Source organism: Scophthalmus maximus, chromosome 12, assembly GCF_022379125.1.
Source record: "Scophthalmus maximus strain ysfricsl-2021 chromosome 12, ASM2237912v1, whole genome shotgun sequence".
NCBI classification, from domain to species: Eukaryota; Metazoa; Chordata; class Actinopteri; order Pleuronectiformes; family Scophthalmidae; genus Scophthalmus; species Scophthalmus maximus.
This window is the reverse complement of record NC_061526.1, coordinates 3,439,227-3,465,448: the sequence shown is the minus strand read 5'-3', so window position 1 is coordinate 3,465,448 and position 26,222 is coordinate 3,439,227. Positions and strand designations below refer to the sequence as shown.

The window sequence follows — 26,222 nt, the reverse complement described above, 5'->3', positions numbered from 1 at the left end:
TAATAAAGAAGGAAATTTGTTTTTATATGACTCATTACTCCAGATCAGATCCCCACTGATGCTAAGAGCCTTTGGAACTGTGCCACAAACACACTTCATCCACACATTGTTTTGCTACAGATGCTAGTGCAACTGTCATCCCTAATCTAATCCCAGAGAAGCTCCCTTTTTTAAAACAGATTATGTCTGTTATGTCCTTTTTAAAGGGTGTACACTAGAAATCAACATGACAACGGTTCTTAAAAGTGTACAACTTTCCATCACCTGGATATAAGATGACCATGACTGTAAGGCTACACATACACGCCCCCCCCCCCCCCCCCCCCCCCCACCCACCCACCCACCCACCCACCCACACACACACACACACACACACACACACACACACACACACACACACACACACACACACACACACACACACACACACACACACACACACGTTAACAGTTGTACTTAAGGGCTGACAGTCTCTAGAAGACAATGGCTGCTTGAGGCGCTGAGCAAAACAAATCAACAACAGACACATTCAGTGCCATGTAAAGGGAGCATAGGAACATTGCTAAAAGAAAAAATATGTTATAGCAAACAATGATTTAGGTTGCTTAAGATAAAAAAGGAGGCTTTTTAATAAAATAAGAAGTAATATAGAAATATAAAAATTCAGATGTGAATAGTTCCCAAAACACTCAAATACAATTGAGATCAAATTCCACTTGAGAATGCATGAAGCTGGGTACTTAAATAGATTAGATAAATACAAATGCAAGAAAAACTAACTTAGGGTTGAATTAATCTACTTTACTGAATTGAATTCATGCAAGGCTAAACGCTTGATAATTTTCATCAGCACCATGCAAAAAAAAAAAAAAGTGAATTCAGTAAATACATAATTAGCCGTCTACCCCTACAAATACACCACCCTTGGCCTGTGGTCTATCTATGGCTGCCATTCATTTCCCTTGACATAAAATATGAAAAATCTTTGATTTATAGAGCACTTATACAGAGTGTTGTTACAAATGCATCTTTGTATACGTTAATAGAAATGCTTTTTTTAAAAAAGCCTAAAGAAAGACAGCATAATGTTATAGAAGCAATATATATTTAGCGCAGCAGACAACATTTTTAGCGTTAAGGCTGTAAATGCTGGTGGGGAAATTTAACCATGCATAGACACATGTGAATACTAGTAAGCTAAGCACTGGTCAGATAAGCACTGAAATATTGAACATTTTTAATATTTCAAATCAGATGTGGCTTGGCGCACATCTTCTATGTTAATTTAATGAAGGAGACTACCTTGGAGTCTCAGAATAAAACTAATCTAGAATTATCAAAGTTTAAGCATCTTGGTTCAGTGCTTCTCAAAAAGAGCTCGCTGCCCTTCAACCACATGTCAATGGAAAGATATGTTCAGTCAACTAGGACTGATAATGTGTCAGGATCACATGCAAATGAAACAGATGTGTGTACACATCCTTTAAAAGGCAAGAGAGGCTTGTCTCCGGACCATTGGACTGTGTTGTAAGGAGCAGATGGAGGAAGGTCTCAGTAACCTTGACCAAAACAGCAAGCAGTAAAAATTGCAGCAGTCTCCGCCATACACGGGCCGTGTCTGCCTCTGCCTGCTACATTTCTCCGATCAAAACAACCTGAAATCATTTGCAAGTCTTCTCGCTGTCCAAATATAAGGAATGTAATGGTGCAATTAAATTTGTGTGTCCCTTGGTTTTTAGGAAATGTCATTTTGCTTGCGGCACTAGTATCATCCTGCATATTAAAACAGCACATACTGTATAGAACTTAAATTAGTCCTTCTGTTGCTGCTTGGCAGGTTTTATAATGGCTACTACGTGCCTGGTATTCTCCATAATGAGATGCAGAATGATTGGCTGACTTTCAAAAGGAAGGCCTTTGCATTTATTGGGAGCAAAAAATGTCATTATGTATGATGCTGGATGTCACACATACATGGAGGAAATCACATCATGCATGCAAAATCAGAAAAGGCTTGGACATGGACAATGTTGCAAACAGGGCCCCAATGATACATGACTTGGATTTAGCATTGTTGGAAGTTAGTAAAAAAAAGTTTAAGATCATTTCTTAATTCATCTACTTTGGTTACAATTGAAAGTTTTATTTTTGCCAATTCACAGGCGAAATGATCAGAGCACATGGTATCTGTTGATCCTAAGCTATTAACCAGCCACAGCAATGCAATCAGATGCGTTACCTGTTATTTTGTCGCGAACTAGTTTACAGGACTCAATTTCTCCAATGCTCCCAAACAAACTCTTCAGCTCCTCCTGGGTCATGTTCTGAGGCAGATAGTTGACTATCAAGTTAGTTTTACTGTCCTCTATGCTCCCTGACTCTACAGGTGAGGAGCAGTTGTTTGAGATTGTTGAGGGACCGTTGCTTGTGTTGTTGCAAGTTGGCCCATTGGACAGCTGTGTTTCCATGGCAGCAATAACCTGCTAAAGAAACAGAAAAAAAAAACAAGTCAAAAAAGGCCACATGCAAATTAAACAAAAACATCAAAAACACCAGGTAGTTAAAAAAAGACACTCTTCACACACTGAAACATTGTTTTGTTGGATTATTAACAACCAGTGAAATTCTTCATATTCATATTATAAAGGCAACCAAGTTGCAGGAAACACAAAAGTCTGAACCACAGACTGACAAAATGCTTCATGCTGTGTTTTTATTGTGCATTTACATAATAAAGTGTAGCACAGTAGGACTAATAGTGTAGGTCATACTCTGTCTACACTTTGCCCCTCACAGATCAGGTTGGGGTAGGCTTTCACTTATCTAAAATGTGTGCCTTTGGCATTTATACCTGGCTAAATGTGAAATGGTCCTACAGTGTTACCCCAGTAGGAAAGTGTGTGATGAATTTCCTCTGCTATTCATGATTGCTGCTTTTAATTCTGGGAAAACAGCGCATGAGACTTTTTCCCCAAAGAAAGCATGTGACATCTATTAATCTGTCAGAAGTTCAACAATTGAGAAAGCAATATAAGAGTGTAGGTGGCATGTTTAACATATCATTTAAAGCTAAATATGGAAACTAAAGTGAAACATGTCATTACCCAAAAAAAAATTAAAATGCAAAGCCTATAGCAGCACCAAATACGAAAGCCATTAGGACGCTAGCCTCGGACTAGAGGCCTGAAGGGGAATTAAGCGATTTTGGTGAAAGCAAGTTTCTCGCTTTGTTGTTGTTGTTGTTGTTGTTGTTGTTGTTGTTTTTACTGCTTTGGCCGGGCCGCGAACCCGCAGCCTCGGGTATGTGAGACCGACACGCTAACCACTAGGCCAAAAAGTCGTAGCGGCATGCACTAGCATGCCTGTAACATATAGCAGTTTAAAATCTGTTACTGCCCCTTTTAATGATGTGAAATAAAGGCAAACAGCAACAAATCAATGTATGAAGAGTCATCCTTTGATTTACTTTCTGCACATAGTGAATCTGTTAACAGTGTCATCACAACTATGCATATGATTCTTAGGCAATCACATTTGAACACATTTTTGCATTTTTTAATTTCAAATTCCTATTCAATAAACAGTAGTAGACAGCCTTAGACCATACCAATAGTCAAAGAATAACAACTTGGGAGCTTTTCATACACAAAACACAAATGTGCCTAGATTCCAAATTGAACACGTGATGAATTTGGTATAATACGACAGTTAACGTCATTGGTATTGCCTGAGCACTGACACAGAAGAGCAGGCCTTCTGGCCGTATGGTTTCAAAAAAGAAGTGCCACCGACCCCAGTCCAAGGCTCAGGCGCCCACGAACCACTTCTAAGAAGAGAAGCCACATCGCACAGTCTGACTGCCATGTTAGTTTGGAGTTGCCGTCTGAAAAAGTGGACACAAAAAGTACTTCATGTTAAATCAATAATAACAAAAGCAACAGTCAGAGGTGATCACATGTCATAGTTGGGGGGGGTGAGCTAGCTGTCCATGCAGATTGGCTTGAACCAGGGAGAAGGCAAAAGGCAATTTTTCACTTAGTCACAGTTCATCTTCAGTAAGGAGCAAACAGCAGAGCCAAGAAGTGCAGAGTGTACAGTCAGGAGAAAAACCTGGCCACAACATCTGGGGCAACAAGCATGAGGAATGGCAATTATCGAAATGGATGGGAGTGCTGCACAAAGATTCCCACTGAAATTGCAAAGCACAAATCAATTGGTCGGCTCAGATTGCTCACATTCAGCAACACAGCTAATGCTCAAGTTTCGCTGACACCCTGCATTATTTAAACCAATCTTTAGCGAACAACACACTAAAACTGCAAACAACCACAATAAAAAAAAATCTACACGTTTCCCCATTAGGCTTAACATTCACATACTTCTAAAGTAAACTACTGACAACAGGTTCAAATCACTAAGAAGAGACAAGAGTTCACCAGTAAACACAAGGCAGATTTACAGTACAACACAAAACTAAGGCTTCTAACTGACATAAATCACCATAACAAATAAGCTTAAAAAAATAAAACTCACAGCAGTAGCTTCAAAACAAACAACAACCAGAGCACTTTGAAGCTAAACTAGCTTCAAAATTGATCATATCCAACAATCAAAATAATACCTTTTATGTTGGGTCATTCAACAACTTACTGTTTTTTCTTAATGGTGTCTACCCTTGTAAAGTTAACTGTAACTGCATACAGAAAGCAGTTCATATTCAGCTTGTCATGCAAAACAAAAGGAGACTTGCAGTATAAATCATTAAAAAAAAAAAACCTTCACACAGAAGATTCTCCTCTGTCTCCTGTGCCTATGTGGACATTATCTCAAAGTTATTATACAAATCCACACAAACTTGAGTTTGAAGATGAAAGATGATTTGGCACAGATGACTGAGCATTTAGTGATCCTTTTTATGAATTTTTTCCACCTTGGTTGGTTGCATCTAGTGAAAATGTCATCTTGCCATAACGCAAATGCAAATTGATTTTCTCAACTCAAGTGCTGAAAACAGAATTGCAGTTGTCAAATGGACAAGTATAATCCAATAAACCCGGTCAATATTTGTCCGCGGAGAGCATCTCAAACCGTGGCCTGTGATGTTCTTCACCATATTCAGCCATAGACATGGTTAATGCATTAAAAAAAACATTACATTTTTAAATTTCCTTATCAAATTTTCACAGAGCCAGAGGACAATAAATGTTTTATGACGTGTCTTGATAGCACTGCTTTCTGTTTAAACTTTTCTGCCATAGACAATATACTGATCTGTACTAGTATATGATGTCAATTAACTCTCAAAATCCTTTTTCCTTCTCCCTTTACACATTCAGTGAGAGACTCGTGTCCCTCTAGGTACTTCTTGTCTTAACAGTATTTGGAATCTTGACAAATTGAAGTCAGTGCAGATGTCATGATTGATGAGGACCATTGATTTCTTTGGACAAACCGTCTCTTTTTCATTTGTCTGTTAAATGTATCGCAACACTGCCAGAGCTGAGCCGTAGCTCTCAGACACAGTGATTGGCTGTGCTGATGTACATACATGCGTGGAAACTTAAACTGCAGCAAACAGCTCGGTGTCAGTCATTTAAACAGCTGCAGATCCACTCTGGATTCTTATTTGATTAGAAAACTATAGAGCGTAGAACTCCACCAATGTCAAATGTTTTTCTACCCAAATCTGGATTATTATCTGGATCAGCACTAAATCGTCCAATATCATAAAAATTGAATCTTGTTAAAGAGGCAATTTCCTGAGAAATTGATTAAAAAGCTAAAATAAATAACACCTCATAAGTTTGGTGAAAATTGGTTCAGCACAGTTGACAAAATCCTACTAACAAACAAACCAACAGACACTGGTAAAAACATAACCTCAGAGGCAGAGGTAATAATTACAACCTTAGCTTATGCAAGTGTGAAAAACTGGAGGTGTAATGTGAGCATGTGTGATTAGAGTCAAATCTGATGGCTTGACTAAAAATGTTTATGTACTCCACAGTGTTACTTTGCTAGATATCGTTCTATTCTGAGAACATCAGTGTGAATCTCAGTGTATGTAACAAAGCTTTCTAGTAGAGTGAACATAATCAGGATTATAAAGAACAGAAAACAGGTTGTGTTGATTAATATAAAATGCTGCAAATAGTCGGGTTAATTACGCTACATTTGCTTGAGTGCAAAAAAAATGTACAAGCAATGACAATAATAAGTGATATAAATATGCTGGCAGTTCATTGTTAAGATAATCTAAACTTTAATATCAGATAATTACTAATGATAAAAGAAATCCAATTCCTCCATCCTTTTTGTGCACTACAGTATTTGAAATACAGGAACACTGTAGCAGATTAATAAAAGAAAAACATAGCAAACTGGTGAAAAACATCTTCACATTTAAGGGACACGAGGGATTCAGGCCAAGAGCTTAATCTTTAAGAAATTAATACTTGAAATTACTGTAAATAATTAGATCAAGGTCAGTGTTATTAAAGCTTGACTTTGTTATTTCTTTGATAAATAACTATATTTACAACAAGATAAACGACATTTAGTATAACTTAATACACATTATTAGAGAAGGTCTAAGAAACCACTTAATGTATCCTAAAGTCAGCAATGTTTAAGTTTGCTGTTGTATGAATTGTAAAACAAGAGTATTTTTGATGAGGATATTGCAATTCTTTCCTGGTGTTGGTACACTGTGACAAGTGTTTATCATCATGTGTCCTGGAGTCTCCTACTGTAGTGAAACTACCACAGACTGTGTTTTGAGTACTTTTGAAAGCATCTGAAAGGCTGCGGTCATAAAACTTAAGATGTGTAGTTGACAGTCAGAAATTTGCAGCTGGTGGGATCCCATCACAAGCTGGACTCTTGTGTCAGTGGTCATATGACCGCGAGGCAGCACATGACCAACATACTCACATCTTTTGTGTGCAGCAAAACAAAGAAGTCGGTCACTTTTATTTACCCTTCATTTTGTGCAGAATCCACTGTTATGACACGGCCACAGTGGAGTCAAGCTAACACTACGGTCGAGTCAGCTGTGTTTGAGACGCTGATTCGAGTCTGTGCAAGAACATCCTCACAACAGTGCATTCTCGACTGAATTACTCGACCTCGCAGGTCACACAACATAGTCACCACAGCTTTTGCAGATTTGCAGCAGTATAGAAGTGTATAACAGCATAATGCAGATTCCTCAGAGTGCATATGAAAACACTATACAGTTGCAGCATCATTTAACAGCTTGCTGCTTCATATTAACTGTGCTAACTGATTGGTGATTCTGTGCTGAGGGCAGTGATATAACTAAACTTGACAGTGCCAAGATTTGCTGCTGTTGTGTTTCAGAATGTTGGTGAAATATTAACTTTTATAATGTAAACTTCCAATGGAAATCACTGTTTTCACGGTTCTGAATATTCTGTGGACAAACTAGAGGCAAACGTGCAGGGCCCAACGGCAAACGAGTCATTCGATTCACCATCATGTCCCTAAAACAAGGTCAAAACCCACTGACTACATAACCAAAGAAAAAATGCAAACTACAGCCAACAGCTACAGCCCACATGGCCCATTACACAGATACATTTCATTGACTAGAAGAAACAATACCCTCAGTAAAGTGTATGTGATCATCACATTGAAAATGAACAGTAAAATAATTCCAGGGCTTTCCATTAGAATATGGAGCCAGAGAGAAAAAGTAGGCAGCTATTAGGGCATGACCCCCTCAGAGAAATGCTGTACCTCTGCTACGTTTTAATGTCTATGTGACTTAATTATTGTAAGGTAGAATTAATAATTTGAAAAATCAAGATGGAAAAAATCACTGTTACACGCAAACAAGGAGAAAAAGACTTGTTGGCAGGATAAATCAAAAATGTAAACCATAGATAATAATAATAATAATACATTTCATTTATAGAGCACTTTTCATTGCTAAAAGCAATCTCAAAGTGTTAATAATAATAATAATGTGTGATAAAATGTATGATGTGGAGAGACATATTGATCATATGTATTAACTGCAGGAAGTTCATAAATCATGTTATATTTAAAAAGATGTACAAGATTTACTGGACATTACAACTAAATGCTTATTAGAAAATAAAACTGGTAATAAATGCCAAAGAAGAACAGACATGAGTCACAGCTTAACCAGCATACAGTGGTTGTGTAAGACATGCTGCCGGGGGACTTAAATGTTTAAAATATCTTTTTTTTTTTTACATGTTTTATCAAACCACCTGCTTAATAAAGTACCTTTTGAAAAACACTTATTACACATCGTGTGTGCGCACACTGCCTATGCAGCCCCGTCCTATGTACAGTTCAAATATTAAACACGCACAAATTAATTTAAAATAAAAAGCAACACTTAAAGGACAGTATGAGGTTGACTTTTCAAACTGGTCCAAAGAAACAAAAGCTTCTGCGATGACTGTTACGTGTGTCTCTGAATTGCTTCTACAATCTACAGATTTAGGAATGGCCGGATCAACACCAGATCTATGCAAATGTGATCTCTCACTGCTAACCTCAATGCCATCTCCTGTCGACACAGATGGTGTGTGTGTGTGTGTGTGTGTGTGTGTGTGTGTGTTTGTCATGTGTGTCTCGTGTGTCGTGTTGCATGCCAGCCAAGGAACTAAACCAGAGGGTGAAACACGTGCATGAGGTTCATTCTACTTTGTCTGTGTCAACCTCCTGGGGAATATGAGGCCTGAGGGTCACTAAGCAGTTATATGTGAAGGCTGTTGCTGTTAACCTGTGTTAAACATAACCCTAACCCTAATTCTACATACAATACCTTGATCTTTAGTGGACATTTAATTGATTAAATTGTCAATAGATTGATCAACACAAAAAGTGGTTGGTTGCAGCACAACTAAAATCCTTAGCTTGACGCACAGATTATTAAGACAGTGGTAGTGTGCAGTACAGACTTGCATGTTGTGTTGTTTACTATGCATACACACAGTCTTACTGGAGTTAAGGACTAATAGGTGGAAGCCCATGTTACTACAATAAACAGCTCTTACACTCTGATGCCTAACCCTAAATGATGATACTAGATTATTTTCATAATCCAAATAAGTGACTGAAAGATTTTGATCACAAAAAGTTTTCCTCCCAAGGCAGTAGTCCTGCTTTTTCTCATTTAGGCCGACAGTATCAATAATCCTCCATTAGACCTTGCTCATCAGTTTTCTACCTCACAGCAATATTAACTTCAGCAAGTACAGTCAACATGGACATCAAATATACTGCAAGGGCTCCATTCGCACGAGGACTGCGTTTTGAACTTCACAGGGTTAAACTTCACCCTCCTGCTGTTCCTCCCATCTGTTATTTGTTTCAAAAGGAAATCTGCAGAATTTAACTACTGCTTTCACATTTCAACTTTTTGGCTGTTTCGTCAATGTGACAGAAAAAGATACAAGGACGGAAATTGAATTTTCAGCCAAAAACTTTTCAGATGCCAAATAAAAATATCACAAAAAGCAGTTACCTAGTGCACAAGCAGCCTCCCCCACGTGCATCGTAAGAGAAAGGAAAACAGGCCAAGAGAACATATTGTCGAAGGAAATGACTTCACTTCAATCTCCATTTCATATGTTTCACCTTTTCATTCTAAGTACAAAGCACAAACATTGGCTATTGTCCCACTTGAGATCGTGCCACAAGGCAGAAATATTTCATTAGATAAACACTTGGAAGAGGAAGCTTGGCAAAACGCCTCTCCCCAAATAAATTTCAGTCAAGGCTTTTCACTGTGTGCAGCCAGCAGCCTCCTCTTCAGTGCTCAGCATCTTGTTCCCCCAGAGGCCTTGCCTCATAGTTTTCATCACAACCCAACCCCAGATGAAGACCACATGGTTCTTTTTTTTTTGTTTTACCATCATTGCTAAGATAAACCATCCACCTCCACAATTTTACCCCACTGAGCCGACTGCCTTTTAGGACTCATTAAAGTGTAGCGTTTTTAGTTATTGGTACTCTCAGATCCCACAGCTGACTCACAAGGGGGAGAAAAGCCCCCGCATGCATCGTTACTGGAGACAATACGCTGATCCCAACTCAAATACAGTGAACACACACTGAAGCTGTTTTAGCAGTTCACTGAGAGGGAATTTCACAGCTGATCACATTCTTGAGTAACGTGCAGCTGTCAATCAACCGGTATGTAATCGATTTAAATTAGTAAAAATTATTTTCTTAATTGAATAATCGTTATTCTATTAAGCAAAAACGTAATCCGTTCACTGGTTCACGCCTTTCCTCTGTATGGATCATCTGTATTTAACGACACTGTAAACTTTTGGATTTGGGTCAAACTGATCGAGATAAAATGTCACAACATCAAGAAGCATCATTTTCTGATGTAATAAAGACTTAATAATAAACTATAGGAGTAATCAATAAGTTAAATCATGGTGAAAATCATTAGTTGCACTATACTTACTTTTCTAAGTCTATAATATGCACTGCTGCCTGAGCACTGAGGTTAATGACAAAATTAATCTACAATCAAGAATACCAAAAGTTCCTACAGCTTCAGGTGAAAATCTATCCACATTGTGGCTGTGTCCGAAATCACCCACTCATTCATTACCCCTTACTCACTATAAGGGAATTCGTTGTAGTGGGCTATATAGTGCACTCACCAGCTACGATTTCGGACACTACTTGAGTCGCAATGGTAATTATGTTTTTGTCACAGGATTATGACGTAACTACAACGACGCTGGCCAGTGGACGATCCAATTATATTTAAAATATTTTATATTTATTTTTTTAACCATTATTCCATGGTTTTTGACCAAAATTAGGCGAAATAGAGCAAGAAGAGAGAGAAGGCTGAGACGTGTTGCTACTGCGAGACACGCTCGCGCTGCACCGCCGTCGTCTCGTCTCTTCCCTCCGCCGTTTATCAGCGCAGCGAGCGCAATGCATCATGGTATATATTGCTCGGTTAGTGACCATCGGATGTCCACTACTTTTCACGATGCATTCTGGGATACAATTGCGAAGGCACTATTTAGTAGTTAGGGGGTGATTTCAGACACAGGCTATATATTTAAATCACCGTTTGAACAACAATAATTAGACTGCTGCATTAATTTCAGTTAAAGGCAACTTGAGTACAAGTCATCTAGCAAATCTACTCAGAAACTATTGTATTGTAAAAGTATTGATTTTTTTTAATAGTTTGTCATTTTGAAAAACTTGATTTATAAAAAGGGAAGCAACAAAGGTAAAAACTCTGAACACTAACACACCAGCGGAACTCACAAACGCCAGCCTAGATGATGGCTGTGTTAAGAACTGTTTCCTCTAGTATGAGCACAAGTCATATTCAAAGCATTGCCAGTAATATTTCACAAACAAGTTGTATTGCAGAAGACTCTGGCATGTTTTCTTAATCCAGTTACAGGTATTATTTAAAACAATATATTGTACAGGCAATTTCTGATCTCTAAACTCTTAATATGGGCTACACCCAAAAGGGGAAATGCAGTTGAATAAAAATGTATATACTTAAATTATTATAGAAGAGAAGCCAATCTATATATTGACAAACTGTAAAACGTCTTTAACTCAAACCTGAAGTTACATCAGCACGTATTTTTGTGACACCGAGCACTTAACAGTGAGGAAGCACGAATCTCTGCTACGAGCTCCTCAGAGGATTCAATTGACCGAGTATGCGTGCCAAACTGCAGAGCAAAGAACTCGGGAGTGCACACACTGACATGCACGGCCTGTCCTTGAAAACTAAAAGCCCGTAAGAAACAGTTCAAAACATCCCAGCTGAAAACATGGATGTGACTAGCACACACACACACACACGCACGCACGCACGCACGCACGCACGCACGCACGCACGCAAATGCTACAACATTCAATGCTGTACAAAGGTCTGGACTAACTGTACCTTGATAAGAAACAATTAGGCGAGATGTGTTCACAATCCTGTGATGCAGAACTGTAAAAGTTAGATATTTGAGTGTAAACACCAACTGGCCTTTTAACAGATTTTTCTTTCTGTAAAAAGCAAAAAAGTTTTCACCTTGTGTATCTGAAATACACACTTTTTAAACTGCTGCTACTTTAACTGATTGCATCTTGTCTGTTGAATTCTCTGAATCTTAATTTGATGAAAGCAGGGAACACTGTTGCAAGTCATTTACGAAATCACATGCTGATGCAACAACTGCCGTCTCCAAGTGGTTATGCCGCTGCATGCCTAAAAACTCTGGCCAGCCTCATCGAATGTTTGCGAATTGAGAGCCTGCTTTCTGTGTAGTAAAAACATTAATATAGATTTTATTATAGATGCATAGTCTGTCCAGGAGGTGCTAAGCTACAGTGGGTATATGGTTGAGAGGTGGGTGGTGCCAGCCAGAATAATACTGAAAAATGATGCAATTCAGAGCCATGATTTAGCAGCTGCCTTCAAAGACGTGCACAATTTTTTCACCAGCACTTTAAGAAAAAAGTAATTATCTAATAATTTCGGTGAATGAAAAGACGTTCACTGTAAATTTCACCTCAAAAGAAGTTCTGCTGGGTAGTTTGATTTGCTCAAGAGACAGATACAAATGTTCAATTTCAACTTGACTTTTGACCTGATTTTTTAAAATTATTTTTGGCCAGATGATTTTAGAAAACGAATAAATACATACTTCATATTTGTTATGTAATCACAATTTTCTTGTCTTAAAAAAACAAGGACACAAATTTGAGTCTGATATTATCAAATTAATTGCCAAGTTATGAACAAGCATTAACTGAGTGGAACACTGAATAGTATTTCAAGTAATCCATGTTGGATGTAATCAATCTGACAATGTAGTATTACAGTTTACTAATAAAACTTACAAATAATTTATTTAGAATGACAATATAACATAACAGTATATCATTTTCATATAAAGACCTTTATGTGATTATATAAAAAGATGCACAGGCTAAGTAAAAGAGTTGGATAGTGTGATGCTAAAGCTGGACGTGCCAAGAGCTAAAAAACGATATTTACAAGACAAACTGAGGGTCGCAGTGATGGAAACTAAGAATAAAGTTACACTTGTGATTGTAAATTTAGCACCAACTTCATCACTGACATCAAGACTTACACTTCTTCCTCTATCTGCCTCAGACCAACACAATAATAGAGACACACATTATTACATTACATTGACTAAGCGAATAAAATAAGACCACATCACACCTATACCGAGCATGAGAGGTGGTGATCTATGAAAGCCTCTGTGATGCAGTGCCAGGCGTCATGGACACTGCAATGCTGTAATGACTGACACATGCAGAGGCAGGGCCACCCTGTGGCCAACCGACAATAAGGGCAGAGCGAAAACAGACTAGATCAGCTGTAGATGGGGAGGCCACACAGAAGAAAGGGAGATGGGCATTTAAGAAGGACAAAGGGGATATTATTGTGTGGGTTTCTCCCCCCCCCCCCCCCCCCCCTTTTTTTTTTTTTTTTTTTAAGACCACCCACTGTACAGTAACCCAGTTCTGACAGCAGCACACATTGCTGTACACAGTGATGTGGCCTTTGGAAGTTCACTCACTGTCCTGCATTTTAGTCACTCTGTCAGCAGCCTTTATTTAGAAAAGGCAAACGTGGGGGCTCAATAATACATAAAGACAACCGCTCTTATCTCTTGTCCCTCTCAGGAGCACAGCGGCTGCTGCAATTGTGGATGTTGCATGAACAGTGAGAAGGAAAAAAATGCCTAAAAGCAGCAGATATATTAATAGAAATAGGGGCATGTAGACATCCATCTGAAGCTGGACTTGTGATCCGAACTGCAATGATACTTAATCTAAGTAGAGATGTATTCTGCATATTACTGATATTAAGCAAAAACCTACTAACACTATTTAAGTAACAGCACCGTTTAAATATTTGAAAAAAAAAAATGGATTCTGGTGTAGTTATATTTCAAAAAACATTTGCATATCAACTCATTGAATTACTCGGGTGATAAGACAAAAAGCGGCATCAGCCAGAAACGTTGCATTTCTAGCAATGTTTATCATATTGTGTGACATCGTCCCTATGCATTTCTCATTTAGTCCCAAATCAAGAGTTTATTTTGCAAAATGTCCTCAATAAGGTTAGTGTATACAATAAATCAACACGAATACAAATACTCAAACTAAGGCATAAGTGACCTCCACTCACATCAATGTTAAAAGTGTATCCCACGTAAAAATCCTCAAAAAACCCCACTACCTTTTGCTGGGCTGCTGCCCCCCCCATACCCACAGGACCACATGTCCTGTTTTCTGGCAACCTCCTGGTAAATTAATCACTCAGGCTTTTAGCTGCTGGCTGGCTGTATGTGTTAATCTTTTCATGGACTTACCAAGTGAAGATCACCCACGACACACTGCCAACCATAACTCAAGATGCCAGAAGCTCCAACAAATTCACCTGGTTAATATTCGCCGCCACATACTGCATTCTATATGCCGACTACAAAGAATACGCCTTTGATTCTGACCACATATTATAGTCTTCACAACTGTCTCGACAGCATGTGAGCACACAGACTACAATACTCAGTGACCTGTTCATTTACCTGCAGCTACATTAACCCAAATAAATATTTTGACCACTTACAAGAGGAGAGCGACATGACTATTAGGAGATCAGACTACTGGTACCAATATCAATCTTAGGCAAATACAGTTTCATACACAGAGTGAAAACCCTCAATAGAACGACCACACAATTAATTGGCAGCTTGGATTATTAATGCTGATATTGTACTTTTAATTCAAGCATGATGGAAGATTTTCTGCTAGGTACCAGAAATAACTACAAACGAATGGTTAGAATGTGGTAGATACAAGTGCACCTGCTCCAGGTGCAGTATAATAAAAGTCCATATGAAATGCATTGTTAATTCTTTTTTGAGAAGTATCAAGAGTTGCCGGTGGAAAGCAGCGAGGGGGGTCAGGTGTTTCCAATTGTGCGCGCCGCGCAGTCTAATTGGTTAACAAGCGGCACCTGCGCTGCTGGCGACCTGCGCAACTGCGACCACGCTGAATCCAGATTAGAATCAAGTTCTCCCCGACAGCGATTGAACAAACAAAAATGGCCACATTGAAAATTCTCTCCGCCATATAAAACGCCAGTGTTTTCAAAGTTAGTCCACCAAGCAACGAGGTCGCGGAGTCGAACGCGGTTTTGGAGATCTGCCAAACGCTTCCCGCAACACTCCCGTGGAGAATTCAGCGATTTCTCTTGTGGCCCTGCGTCATTAGATAAAACTCCCCGTTTGTGCGGCCCGACATTCACCACAAAAGGTTCACAGTGTGGCGGTGGCTAGCATCGTGGTATGATTTTGCACTTCTTTACAACAGTAAAAGTTAAGTTGGCCGACTTAACATCGAGACAAACCCGGGAGATACGTCCTGTCAAAACATGAGATACAGCCAATGGAGTTCTGCAGGCGACATGTCTGCCTCGGTGGCCTGCAGAGAGCCCGCTTCGGGTTTGGCCTTGCTAGCTACGTAACATCTCAGAAGCCGTTTTTTGCAACGTACATTCGACAGTTAAAGTGTCTTTTTACAACACCGTCCCGTTGAGGCGTCTTACCTTGAAGTGTTCTATCGGCGTCGCGGGTATTTATTGATGTGGGGTCTGCGGACACCAAACTTTTCGTCGCAGTCTTTGCGCGGCAGAGTGAGGGGGCGGTGGCGGGAACGCGGCCACCCTAAGTAAACTAATCAGACCCCTCGGCCAATCAGCGACGACTACGTCTCTAACCCCGGAAATGGGGTTTTAAGTGACTGATTTGCTGCAGGTGTAGTTTGGCCCCATGCTTCCTAACATCACCGCCACGTCGAGCAAAGTGTCTGTGCAAATAAAAAAAACATACAACAATGAACTACTGAAGCAGATCCCCCCACCCCCCCAAAAAACAACAAACATCTGCCCTTGGATCCCTGGGGGTATCCAGAAGACAGCAGCAGAAATAGATATTCTGATCGATCACAATTACAGCAGGGGTGCACAAGCATAGCCATTGCCATTTTTAGATTCCTCACTAATGTAACGTCTGCACCTGAAGGACAGACATATGTATTTGGCATTCAATACAGGCAGTTCCATAAAAAATAAATAAAGGTACACCCAAACCAAATAGGAACAGCCTTTGGTGTGAGAAAAAGAAAAAAGGTTCAGATCCAAATTCAGAGTGGATTTTTTTTTAAACTAGGAAGTGCATGTCTTTCAGTACTGTACAATTTAGAACCTGTATGGAAATCCAGAAATAGCATGCAAATATGCCTTTGATAGCAGAACCTAGAAAACAGCATCCAGCATTAGATATGGTGCAACACAGGTTGCATTTAACCTATAGCCTACAGCATTACTCCTGTTAGAGTTGGACAGACCACCCCCCCACCCTTCATTTAAATTCAATAACTGGTCCTCACAAAAGCCCACAGCTATAATCAAAATGGCATTTCTTGCTTTGACCACGTTTTCACATTCAAGATCCTAAATAGATCACAAGTTTTATGGAAGAAGGCAGATTTAAATGCAAATAAAAATCCTACACATTTGCTCCCTGCATCTATGAATTCAACCGCCTATGTAAAATACTACCACGAGAAATATCGCTTATACAGTTTTGTACATCCAACGTGATAACGGGGTTTTTTTTTGGGGGGGGGGGGGTTGTTGTTTTTTTTGCGCCATATAGCGTTTTTGAAAGAGCCGACTATACTCTGCGGATCCCACGTTTCAGCAGCCTGCCAGGGCCTATATTTCTACTACACACTGGAGCGATACGAGCGTCCGTCCGCGTCTGAGACCTCGGGAGATTTTGATACGAGCACATGTGCGGAGCCCACTCATCCTGTCGTGCCAGCGCATGATGAGCCAAGGCACCGCAATCCAGGGTTGGAGAACGAGCCGTCAATGGAAACATGAATGCACCGCGGCGACTTCCCCATCGCGATCACATGCAATAAGACAAGCCTGGGACTAGACAGGGACACGCACGATCTGCGCTACACACACTGTCCTCAATGAATTGACGTAAAAGGCTGCATGGAGGGGGACAAATTAAATCGGTTTAAAAAATATTTCAGGTGAATGAGCAAATGTGTAAAAAAATATCTTACCGTTTCTATAAACGAAAGTTAGGGACGTCCTTAGGCAAACAATCTCTGTTTGAAAAAAAGCACCTGGCCAATAGCGCGTAAAAGGATGAATTCCGCTCTCTTAGTTCAAACTTGGAAACATAAAAGCCAACACAAACAAGAGAAAATGAGGAAATGAAATATTTATTAAATCAAAAAACACAGAAATGGGCTCCTCGCAGCAAATGCATGAAACATAAAAGGGAAAAAAGGAACAGAAGAAAGAAAAGGAATCAAATCATTAAAAAAACCCGGCTTCTGCCCGTCTGGCTCTTTACAGGTGCGCCACACAAATACGCGACATCACTAAGTGGAAACCAGCGCGAGGAGGAGGTTGTCTTTAAAAGGAAGATAGTCCTGCCGGCAAATATATAGGGCCGTATCACAGCATGCCTATACCTCTCCGCTCCCTGCGTTTCATCCATTCAACCTACACGCGGACACGCATAGGACGCGGAAGTATACCTCGAGTGGCTCCATCCAGCGCTCATGCACACGCAGGCTCTTCGACACTATTGGCTGCGGCGCGGTCCTCGCTCGGGCTCCACCGTCTCCCCAAACCACGAGATGCCATTCGTCCTCGCCCCAGTCACTCAAAGCGACCGAGCACCCCCCCCTTAAATATGGCATTTGAAGTCAAACATTGCCTCGCCGAGGCATGCACAGTGCAGCGGGCGGGGATAAGACCATGGCTCGGGTGTATCCGTTTTTTGTTTTTTTTCTATTCCTCTCTCTCACACAAATATGTTTCATAGCACACCTCCGCCTCTGCCACAGCCTTAAATAAAAGGGGGCAAACGATCCTGTTCAAGTCATTCCATCTTTGAGTGCTGCTTTCACGTGTTAGGAGTCGAGGTGAGATGCTCCACTACAAAACAACTTCGAGACACGCTTCTAACGGGCCGAGCGCCCTCGTCATCAGCCGTGTCCCTCTTCATTTTCATTTTTTTCCTTCTTTTTGCTACATCGTATTCCCACCACCACCTGCGCCATTTCAGCTCTCTCACATCGCCACTTGTCACAATGAGATGCGACACCAGCGCCCGACTCTGCCGCAAACCGGCATGTGTCGGCGCAGACGGGAGCGCAGTCCGTGCATTCAGCAGGTTTCAGCACCGCGGACAGCGGCAGCAGCTGTCGAGCGCGGTGGAGCGGTGGATCAGCCCACATGCGTCTCACTGAGTCTGCCTCAGAGACTTTACAGACAACAGTCAGCCCCCCCACCCCCACCCCAACACTCCACCTACAGCCTGGGAAACAAAAGGTGGGCGTTAATTTGGACTCCCTATAGGCACTTATATGGAAAGAGAAGCTTTCTCCACGATTAACTTGTAGTGATGTGTACAGCAGTCCTGCAGCCACTGGCGAGGCACACTGTACACCAGCAGGAGTGGCAGCAGACTCATCTCATGCACATGTGGTGTGGACGTCCAGAGGGTGGAGCAACAGTTAGGCTTGCATGGATTCAAGTGGGGGGGGGGGGGGGGGGGGGGGGTTGATGCTTTTGAGTCGTGTGTCAATATATAAGGCCACACAGTAGCACTGGAAAAGGCTACGCACTCATATCATCACTGCAGAAATCCTTCAACACAACAGGGCCTGTGTTGGTGAAAATCCGACCCATGCAATGATATTCTTATGAAGAACATTGTCCAATAAATTCAGATTTACATGCATGTTCAGGTGCATGTTTTTCCTCTTTAAGTAATTGGCAGGATAATCTCTTCGCCTGCCACACAACGGACACACTGAAGAAGTGATATAAAGACACAACGAGCAAATAATAAAGTCATGCATGTAAAAAAAATCACACTCAGATTCAAATTAAATTAATTAATTTTGAATTATGTCTCAATTCATACATCCAGGTGAAGAAAACGTTCCTCAGTTGGATCCCTAAGGACAAACACAATGGCATAGAAAGGCATTTACAATTAAATACAAAGGGACAACTATTTGGATTTCTAACATTATTATAATCCGCATACTTATTCCAAGAAATTTTCCTGGATAAACTTTTGAAATAGTCCATTTTTACCTTCTGGCCCAATCACAGCAAATAGGAAGTAAAGACAGGCATAACTGAGCAATCATTTAATATCACCGTCATTATGATTGACCCAATTCATAACTGGAGTTATTGTTGTTAATATCGCCGTGTGGCAAAATACTCACTGTTGGACATGTATAAGAAATCAATGTGCAATTTTTTGACGTACATTAGTGAATTTATTTGAATATCAAAGAATGTTTTTTTGGGTTGTCATTTCAAACAAAATACAAGGTTGTCTATAGTATGCACAGCTTCTAAACAACTTGTTTTAGAAATGAAGATCAGACAAACAGAAAACCACTGAATTACGTACATGAACTGTGAGCTGCAACTTTCCTTACAATCTCTTCTTCCGTGTATATCTGTTTATTCCATGAACAAAATGGAGGTGCTACTTGTCCAGTAAGATTCTCTGTTAACCAGGAAATTAAAAAGACTTCAAACATAAAAAATCTTAGCTTTGGCCACAAAAAACAATTAGCTAGGAATATATAAATTTCCTTTTTTGACCATAAATTTCTCATCAATAAGGATGTGGATCGGCCTTAGGATGTGTCACAGAAAATACACATTATCAGAAACAAAGTCGGTAACTGAAGAGAAATGTTGGGAAGCCGCTTGACAGATGATCAAGTAAGATAGTTATATGTAGGTCCAATCTTCTCGATCAGGCTACTCACAATTTGCATTACAAAAGTCAAACATTTTAAGATTTCCCACACACACAAAAAAAAGATCTAAGTCAATCTTCTAAAAAAGGTATTTCCAGGCTTTACATCTTAACAGTAGATTTTAAAAGTCTCCCTGCTCTGGTTTCTGGCTTTGGGGGAAGTTATTCATGCCCACAAATATCAATTAGATCATTAGCATTTAGATAGCATAGGAGAATTCTTAAAATGAAAGAACATGGACCTATTGCTCCCATTTTTAATTGTGATTTGTGAAAGTATGTCTCCAAAGAATGTCAGAAAGGCTTACTCTGCTTGGTAGACTGTATTTAAAAGATCAGACACAACGAAGGGTCAATAAATCAGGATAAATCAGGGAAAATGTGAGGACACCGGTGCGTCTTTGTGACTTGTTTCCAGGAAAAGAAGTGGAAAGGAAAAATATGGAGGCAGCAAATTAACAGCTAATAAAGAGGCTGCTAAGCTAAGTGTTCTTGTCACCTCAACAATCTTTCATTTCAGGCACAGCCGGGCCCCCTTCTTAAAAGTCTGACTTACATTAAGTTAAACACTCAGAGACGTTACCAGCATTAATGTCTCTGGTTACAACCGTTATTAAATATCATGGTACTCGGGAGATTTCCCTGCGTGGCCGCCGAGGCAACAATCATTAGAAAGTCTTACCAGGCACCATCTTGCTGTCAGGCCCTCACAGCATGCTCCCGGCCAACTACACCACGCCCAGGGAGCAGTAAGAAAACAACCATTTTGATTCCACCATGGAGATGAAGAGGCAGGGTAGATTGCGAGAGAGTGGACACATTTGACCCTGTTAGAAGAAGCATCCGGTCGGTCAAATGAAAGGGGTCGATTTTGAGCAGGGTCAATCATTTTACAGTTGGAACGTGAATCAAATAAAAAGGGTTTTTGGAGGCTTAAGTACTCTTCATGGTGATGGACCAGCAAACAAACAACAGGTCACTACTGCTGCTGCTGCTGTTTCTTCTTCTTCTTCCACTTCCTGTGGAATTGACAATTGCATGGTTAGCACATTGCAGCGCCCCCTTCTGGACAGATTCAACCTATAGATTTTAGCTTCTACACATGCGTTTCAATTTTCTCTGCACCGTTTCACCCCACAGCAGTGTTTATCTTTAGTGCAGCTGCAGCCCCCTTGTTCATGAGTTCAATACCAAAAGGCCTTTTGTTGCTCAGCTGATCGGCTGAACTTCCTGTAGCCTGATGGTGTTCCAAACAACTTCCTGACCACTCCCATGATGGGCTGTCAGAGTGGGGTGGGGCCTTAAAGAAATACCACTGAAAAACAAATTGAAATTTAGACATTGACTTTGTTATACGTGTCGTCATGTTGACATTAAGAACTGGGGACATTACAAGGAAAAAGTACTTTCCTGAAACCAAGTACATATGATCTGCTATGGACAAAAGTATTAATCAAATGCCCCCAAAAAACAAGGGGATTCTGTCTCTCAGTACTTAACTGGCTCATCAGGGGACTCGTTCCTGTAAAACAATACAACTCTAATGGAGAGAAAGCACTAACATCCACATCTGACTGGCGGATCACATAGCCATCTATATTTCAGGGCCCACAAACATGAACATGCGTGTTATATGAACGCAGGTCAGTTGCCGGGTCATTAACCAAATCCGTAATGGGCAGCACCGAGGTCTCAGAGTGTAGAGATTGGGATTCGTTTTTTCATTTTGCACCAGATCAATAATTAGGCAGAGCGAGGGGGGCGCGCTCTTTTCTGCCTGAATGAGTCATAAATCACAAAATATCCCATGTCACATATCCCGTGCCTTTTGTAAACTAATCTGACATGTAAAGTAAAGGGTCAAACTAATTTAAAAAGTAACTTAAATACATTTACTCAAGTACTATACAGTTTTATGCACTTTTATTGGAGTTATACGCTATTTCATACTTCTATGAAATCAATTCATGTATGCTTTGAGTTACTTTTTGGGTATAAAAGATTAAAAAAAAAATTCTATAGATGATTGTATAGAACAGTATATAGTACAGTACTTTCCATTAGCTCTATTTCAGCCCAATGCTATATAAAATGTTTGATGTTTAATGTAGGACTTTTTTTGTAATGGAGTGGCGTGTAACTACTACTTTTACTCAAACTCAAAACTCAAAAACATCTCTCTCCTCCTCAGTCCTCAAAATGCTCATAATTGATCAAAACGGCAGCTTACAACAAAAAGAAAGTGGAAATAAATGAATAGAAATGTTACTGTGGGAATTGGAGACAAAAGTGTAGTTTATTAATATAAGTTAATGCTTTTTTATTTTCAGATTAACACAGTGGGTAAAACAAACAAAAAAAAACCAAAAAAAAAAAAAAAAAAAACCTCCAGTGCCAAGGTGCAAGTCATAAAATATTCCCACATGATTTCCCTCTCTGCTCATTGATAATCTGTATGACCGATCAAGTGGGTCCCACCTCCTGCTATTAAATGTCAAGGGTGAGTGTTCTTGACCCCCGCGCCCTCCCTGCACACTTACTGGCAAGCTGTTAGGATGACAGGCCTGCGTTTCATCACACAGAGGCGTTCCGTCTCTCAAATGGATCCTAGCGAAGAGACTACGATATCAATAGTTGTTCCTTTGAGACATTAACGTTTCCCTGTGCTGGAGCCACTTGCGACAATGGTCTCGGTGTTCCATGGAGGTGATTATTAATGCTCCCTGGTGGGACCGGACAGAAAATATGTTGAGATGAAGCCTCCTGAAAGACTGCTGCTGTGATCAGGAGGAAGTAGAGTGTTTAAGAGATCAGAACAGATTTTTAAGAACTGGCCTGCCTACAGATTTGTCAAGGGGTTCTCTACGGGGACAAACTACAGCGTTGCTCAATAAGGACGTGACACCTTTTCACATATACTTTTTTAGTATATCTTCATTCATAGTAAGATTGTATAGATATTCCCTTTTAAACTCCTGCCCCACCACACCTGAACAAAAGAAAAAATCACAGCAAGGGGGGAAAAAACCTGTTCCAATGGTTGTATGGAAACCAGACTATTGTTTTAAGACAGACTTGAAAACTGAAAAAGCTGGGATGTGATTGGTTCGGTTTGTTGTTTTTTTTTGTTAAAAAAGTTATGGACGGACTAGGGTGAAAATATTATCAACGATAGGACTCGGCCATGGAGTCTTTTGAAGAATTTTTTTCACCATTGTTAAAAAAGGACAAACCGTTCAGCCTTGGCGGAAGTCTGGGTGCTAATGTTGGAATTTGGGTAGGAGGATGGATCACAAATATAACCTGATCTGCTCAGGAACAAGGGCTTATTTTCTCTCTATGAATATAACTTTACAACAACAACGACAAAAGCCTTCTTTAAGCACAGAACGGTATACTGGTAACGCAACAGTGACCCCACAAGCCATGAACAAACTGTGTTGGACCATCAAAGTGCATACTGCACCTTTAACAATAGAAACACTCAGTCTCATACACACTTGTATTCTACAAACTAGAGAGGCTAAGAAAGGTAATTTTTGTAATGCAAACAATAGTTTCACCCTGAAAAACTAAACTGAGGATATGAAGCATAAACAAAAGAGAAATATGATCCAATCTCAAAAGCAGAAGGACAAAACTACTTGATGTCTTTCTGTCATGTCACCGGCTTTACACCAGAAGGAGAAGAGGCGTCTGAGATCACTGCCCCTTTTTGTATATTTCCCCATGGTATTTGAGGTTGATGCTTGTGCATGATGTCATTGATTGTAGAACATCCAATACGGGTCCTGCTGGGAAGCCTGTGCTCCCACTGTGACTGCTCGGGCTATGTAATGCAAGACTGGGTGATGTCATTGCAGGAGCACGAGGACCACAGAGACACAAAAAAAAAAGACATTGTGACATAGTAGCACACAATGCAGCAAGACACACTGATATGGAAATATGGTATTAGACAAATAGGCTTCATTGAAATTCATGATTTTGTGCCGTTAAATGTTCGACATGGCCCTTTGACAAAATGTAAGCCAAAAATAGGGTAGACATCGGAGACCCAGACAAAGAATTCTTAAAAATATATTATATGTCTTTAGATTAAATATTCAAGGTCTTCAGGGTCTTCAATATTCAAATAGACTTATCAATGTTTAAACCCTTTGTCAAACATTTTGACTGACAGCCGAGAACAGCTGAAGGCATCCCGTGATAAAATAGAACCAGAAGCAGAGTGGCAACAGTCGTGACAAATCTCTGCACGCAGTCAAATTAATTATTATGAGGAACGTTTGGGGGGCACTCATTTTTTTTCACCACCTTTCAGGCAAACCAAATAAACTGCAGTCACTCTGTCTACTGAAAATAAAAACGGCACTTTTGATGAAAAGCTGCTTGAGCGTGATCAAAAAATAAAAAAAATGAATTAGAAAAAAAAAAACCCTAAAGCAACAAAAACCAAATAAAACCTGAAAAACAATTTCTTTCATCTCGATCCTCGGGGAAATACTGCTTGCAGCAGAACAGAGTGAGGTTTCGGATCTGTGAAGAAAATAGGGCATGAAATCTCAATTAGATGTCAAGATCTCTGGAAATTTCAATGCCTTTTTACGCGCACTGGTCTCTGGGAGACACTGAGGGGCGCTTGACCACCCATTGCCACGTTCTCCCCCTGAAATAGCCTTGTCTAAATAGTCTTATAGGAGAGCAGGAAGGACAGCGTGGGCCTATTTCTTTGGGGTGCAGGGGAGAGGATGGAAGGGGGGTGGGGGCAGGTGCAGGCGAGACATGGATCGATTTGGTTGTCCACAGATAAAATAAGAAATCAAGGGGTTTTATGTGGCACCACTCCCTGGCAAGCCTTCACAGAGTCCAGGAGATTAGAAAGTGAATTTCCCAGAAAACAAACAAAGGGCATCATTAAACAGCAGCTCTAGACTGCTCACACTTTTGTCTCGCAAGTGCAATTTGATCTTTGGCTCCCTTCTAAATCCAAACGTCTCAGAAGTAGAGGGAGTTTCCAAGCTTCGCTCTGATTGAAAGCCAATTGTCCTCAGCCTCCTCAGCTTAACACAAGACATATGAGTTTTGAGAAAATACGCTCTTTGATTAGCAGCAGTTTCGTCTCCATGTCTCAGTTTAGTTTACTGTATATGCTCATCATAGGTCCATTAGAACGGTTACGTTTTAGCACACTGTCTTGATTGGTGACACAGGCTTGTGTTGCTTCATCAGGAGCGTCCTAGTGCGCTCAGCACCGAGGACACCAGGGTCAAACTGGAGCCAGAGGAAAGTTAGTCATGCGCTAATTCATTTCAGATAAGTGTAGTTTTTCTTTTTTTCTTAAAGCTCCTCAAACGATACTGTTTCTTCTGAATAGCACAATCCTTTAAAAGGCTATTTATTTGCAGCTGCGAACATGGCTAATAAAAGCACAGGCCAAGACACAGGCCACATACTGCAGGCAGTCTTTGTATCATTTCACCAAACTGATCAATTACAGAAGCAGAAATCAGTCCAGGAAAATGAGGAACAGCATGAACGCCTCAGTGTAACGCAGGTACACGCGTGATTAGTGGTGGCTATTGTCAGCCAAAATCTAGTTCCACCTATGACTCCTATTGTTGAGATGTTTTGACCACTGGCATTTAAAAGCCTTGTGCTGTGGTTTCAAAATGTCAGCTTTTCAAAAACAAATGAAAAATAACATTTTGGGGTTCCTGATAATAAAACTATGAATTTATCCAACTAGTTCTGAGGCACATTGTACACATTGATGTGTCAAACACAATAATAATCTTAAAATACAATATATAATAGCATAAAAGTCACAGGGGCCATTTTTCAGCACTGAGTACTTTAAACACTTATGGCTTCTTAAGGAACATTTTCAAAAGTGTGGTACTTTAACTTAAGTAAATGATCTGAATACTTTCACCACAAGTCAAACTACCACATCACAGCAGCTGAACGGCTTCACGTAAAGATATGATCATCTCTAGGAATCCAATTACAAAGTGTAGACACCCTAAAATGAGAACATGTTGTTTATTTTTGAGTAAAATATTGTCCACTAAAGCTCGAATCAGCCAGTCCTGGGCAGGACATTTACTGAATCATTACCTTGTCATTTACCACATAAGATGAGACCTCACAATTAAGAATTATGCGGCCATGTCTGTGAAATTCAAAAGGCCTCTTGCTGTAGCTCAAGGTGTTCCTGACTTTGTAATTTATTATGCACTAGGCAAATCAAGAGTCAGCCGGGACTTTGCTGGATCAAACACGAAGAGCCAACAT

General features: G+C 40.2%; 1 protein-coding gene across 13 annotated transcripts in view; it reads right to left on the bottom strand.

The window, feature by feature from the left end:
* elavl2 (ELAV like neuron-specific RNA binding protein 2) overlaps window positions 1-26,222 on the bottom strand; it is a 211,838-nt gene that overhangs the window by 75,800 nt on the left and 109,816 nt on the right. For 4 of the 13 annotated variants that reach the window (XR_004795386.2, XR_004795389.2, XR_007031764.1 and 1 more), the window contains exons 1-3: window positions 15,650-15,803; window positions 3,793-3,883; window positions 2,240-2,483 (exon numbers count right to left, since the gene is read on the bottom strand). Coding sequence is in view for 9 of the 13 variants with exons in the window: in XM_035645798.1 (XP_035501691.1) it covers window positions 2,240-2,483; window positions 3,793-3,864 (316 nt within the window). In the remaining 4 variants the exon portion in view is untranslated. Of the gene's footprint in view, window positions 1-2,239; window positions 2,484-3,792; window positions 3,884-15,649; window positions 15,804-17,184; window positions 17,694-26,222 lie in introns of those variants that run through there. The other 9 variants (XM_035645790.1, XM_035645834.1, XM_035645871.2 and 6 more) reach the window with 7 other exon arrangements.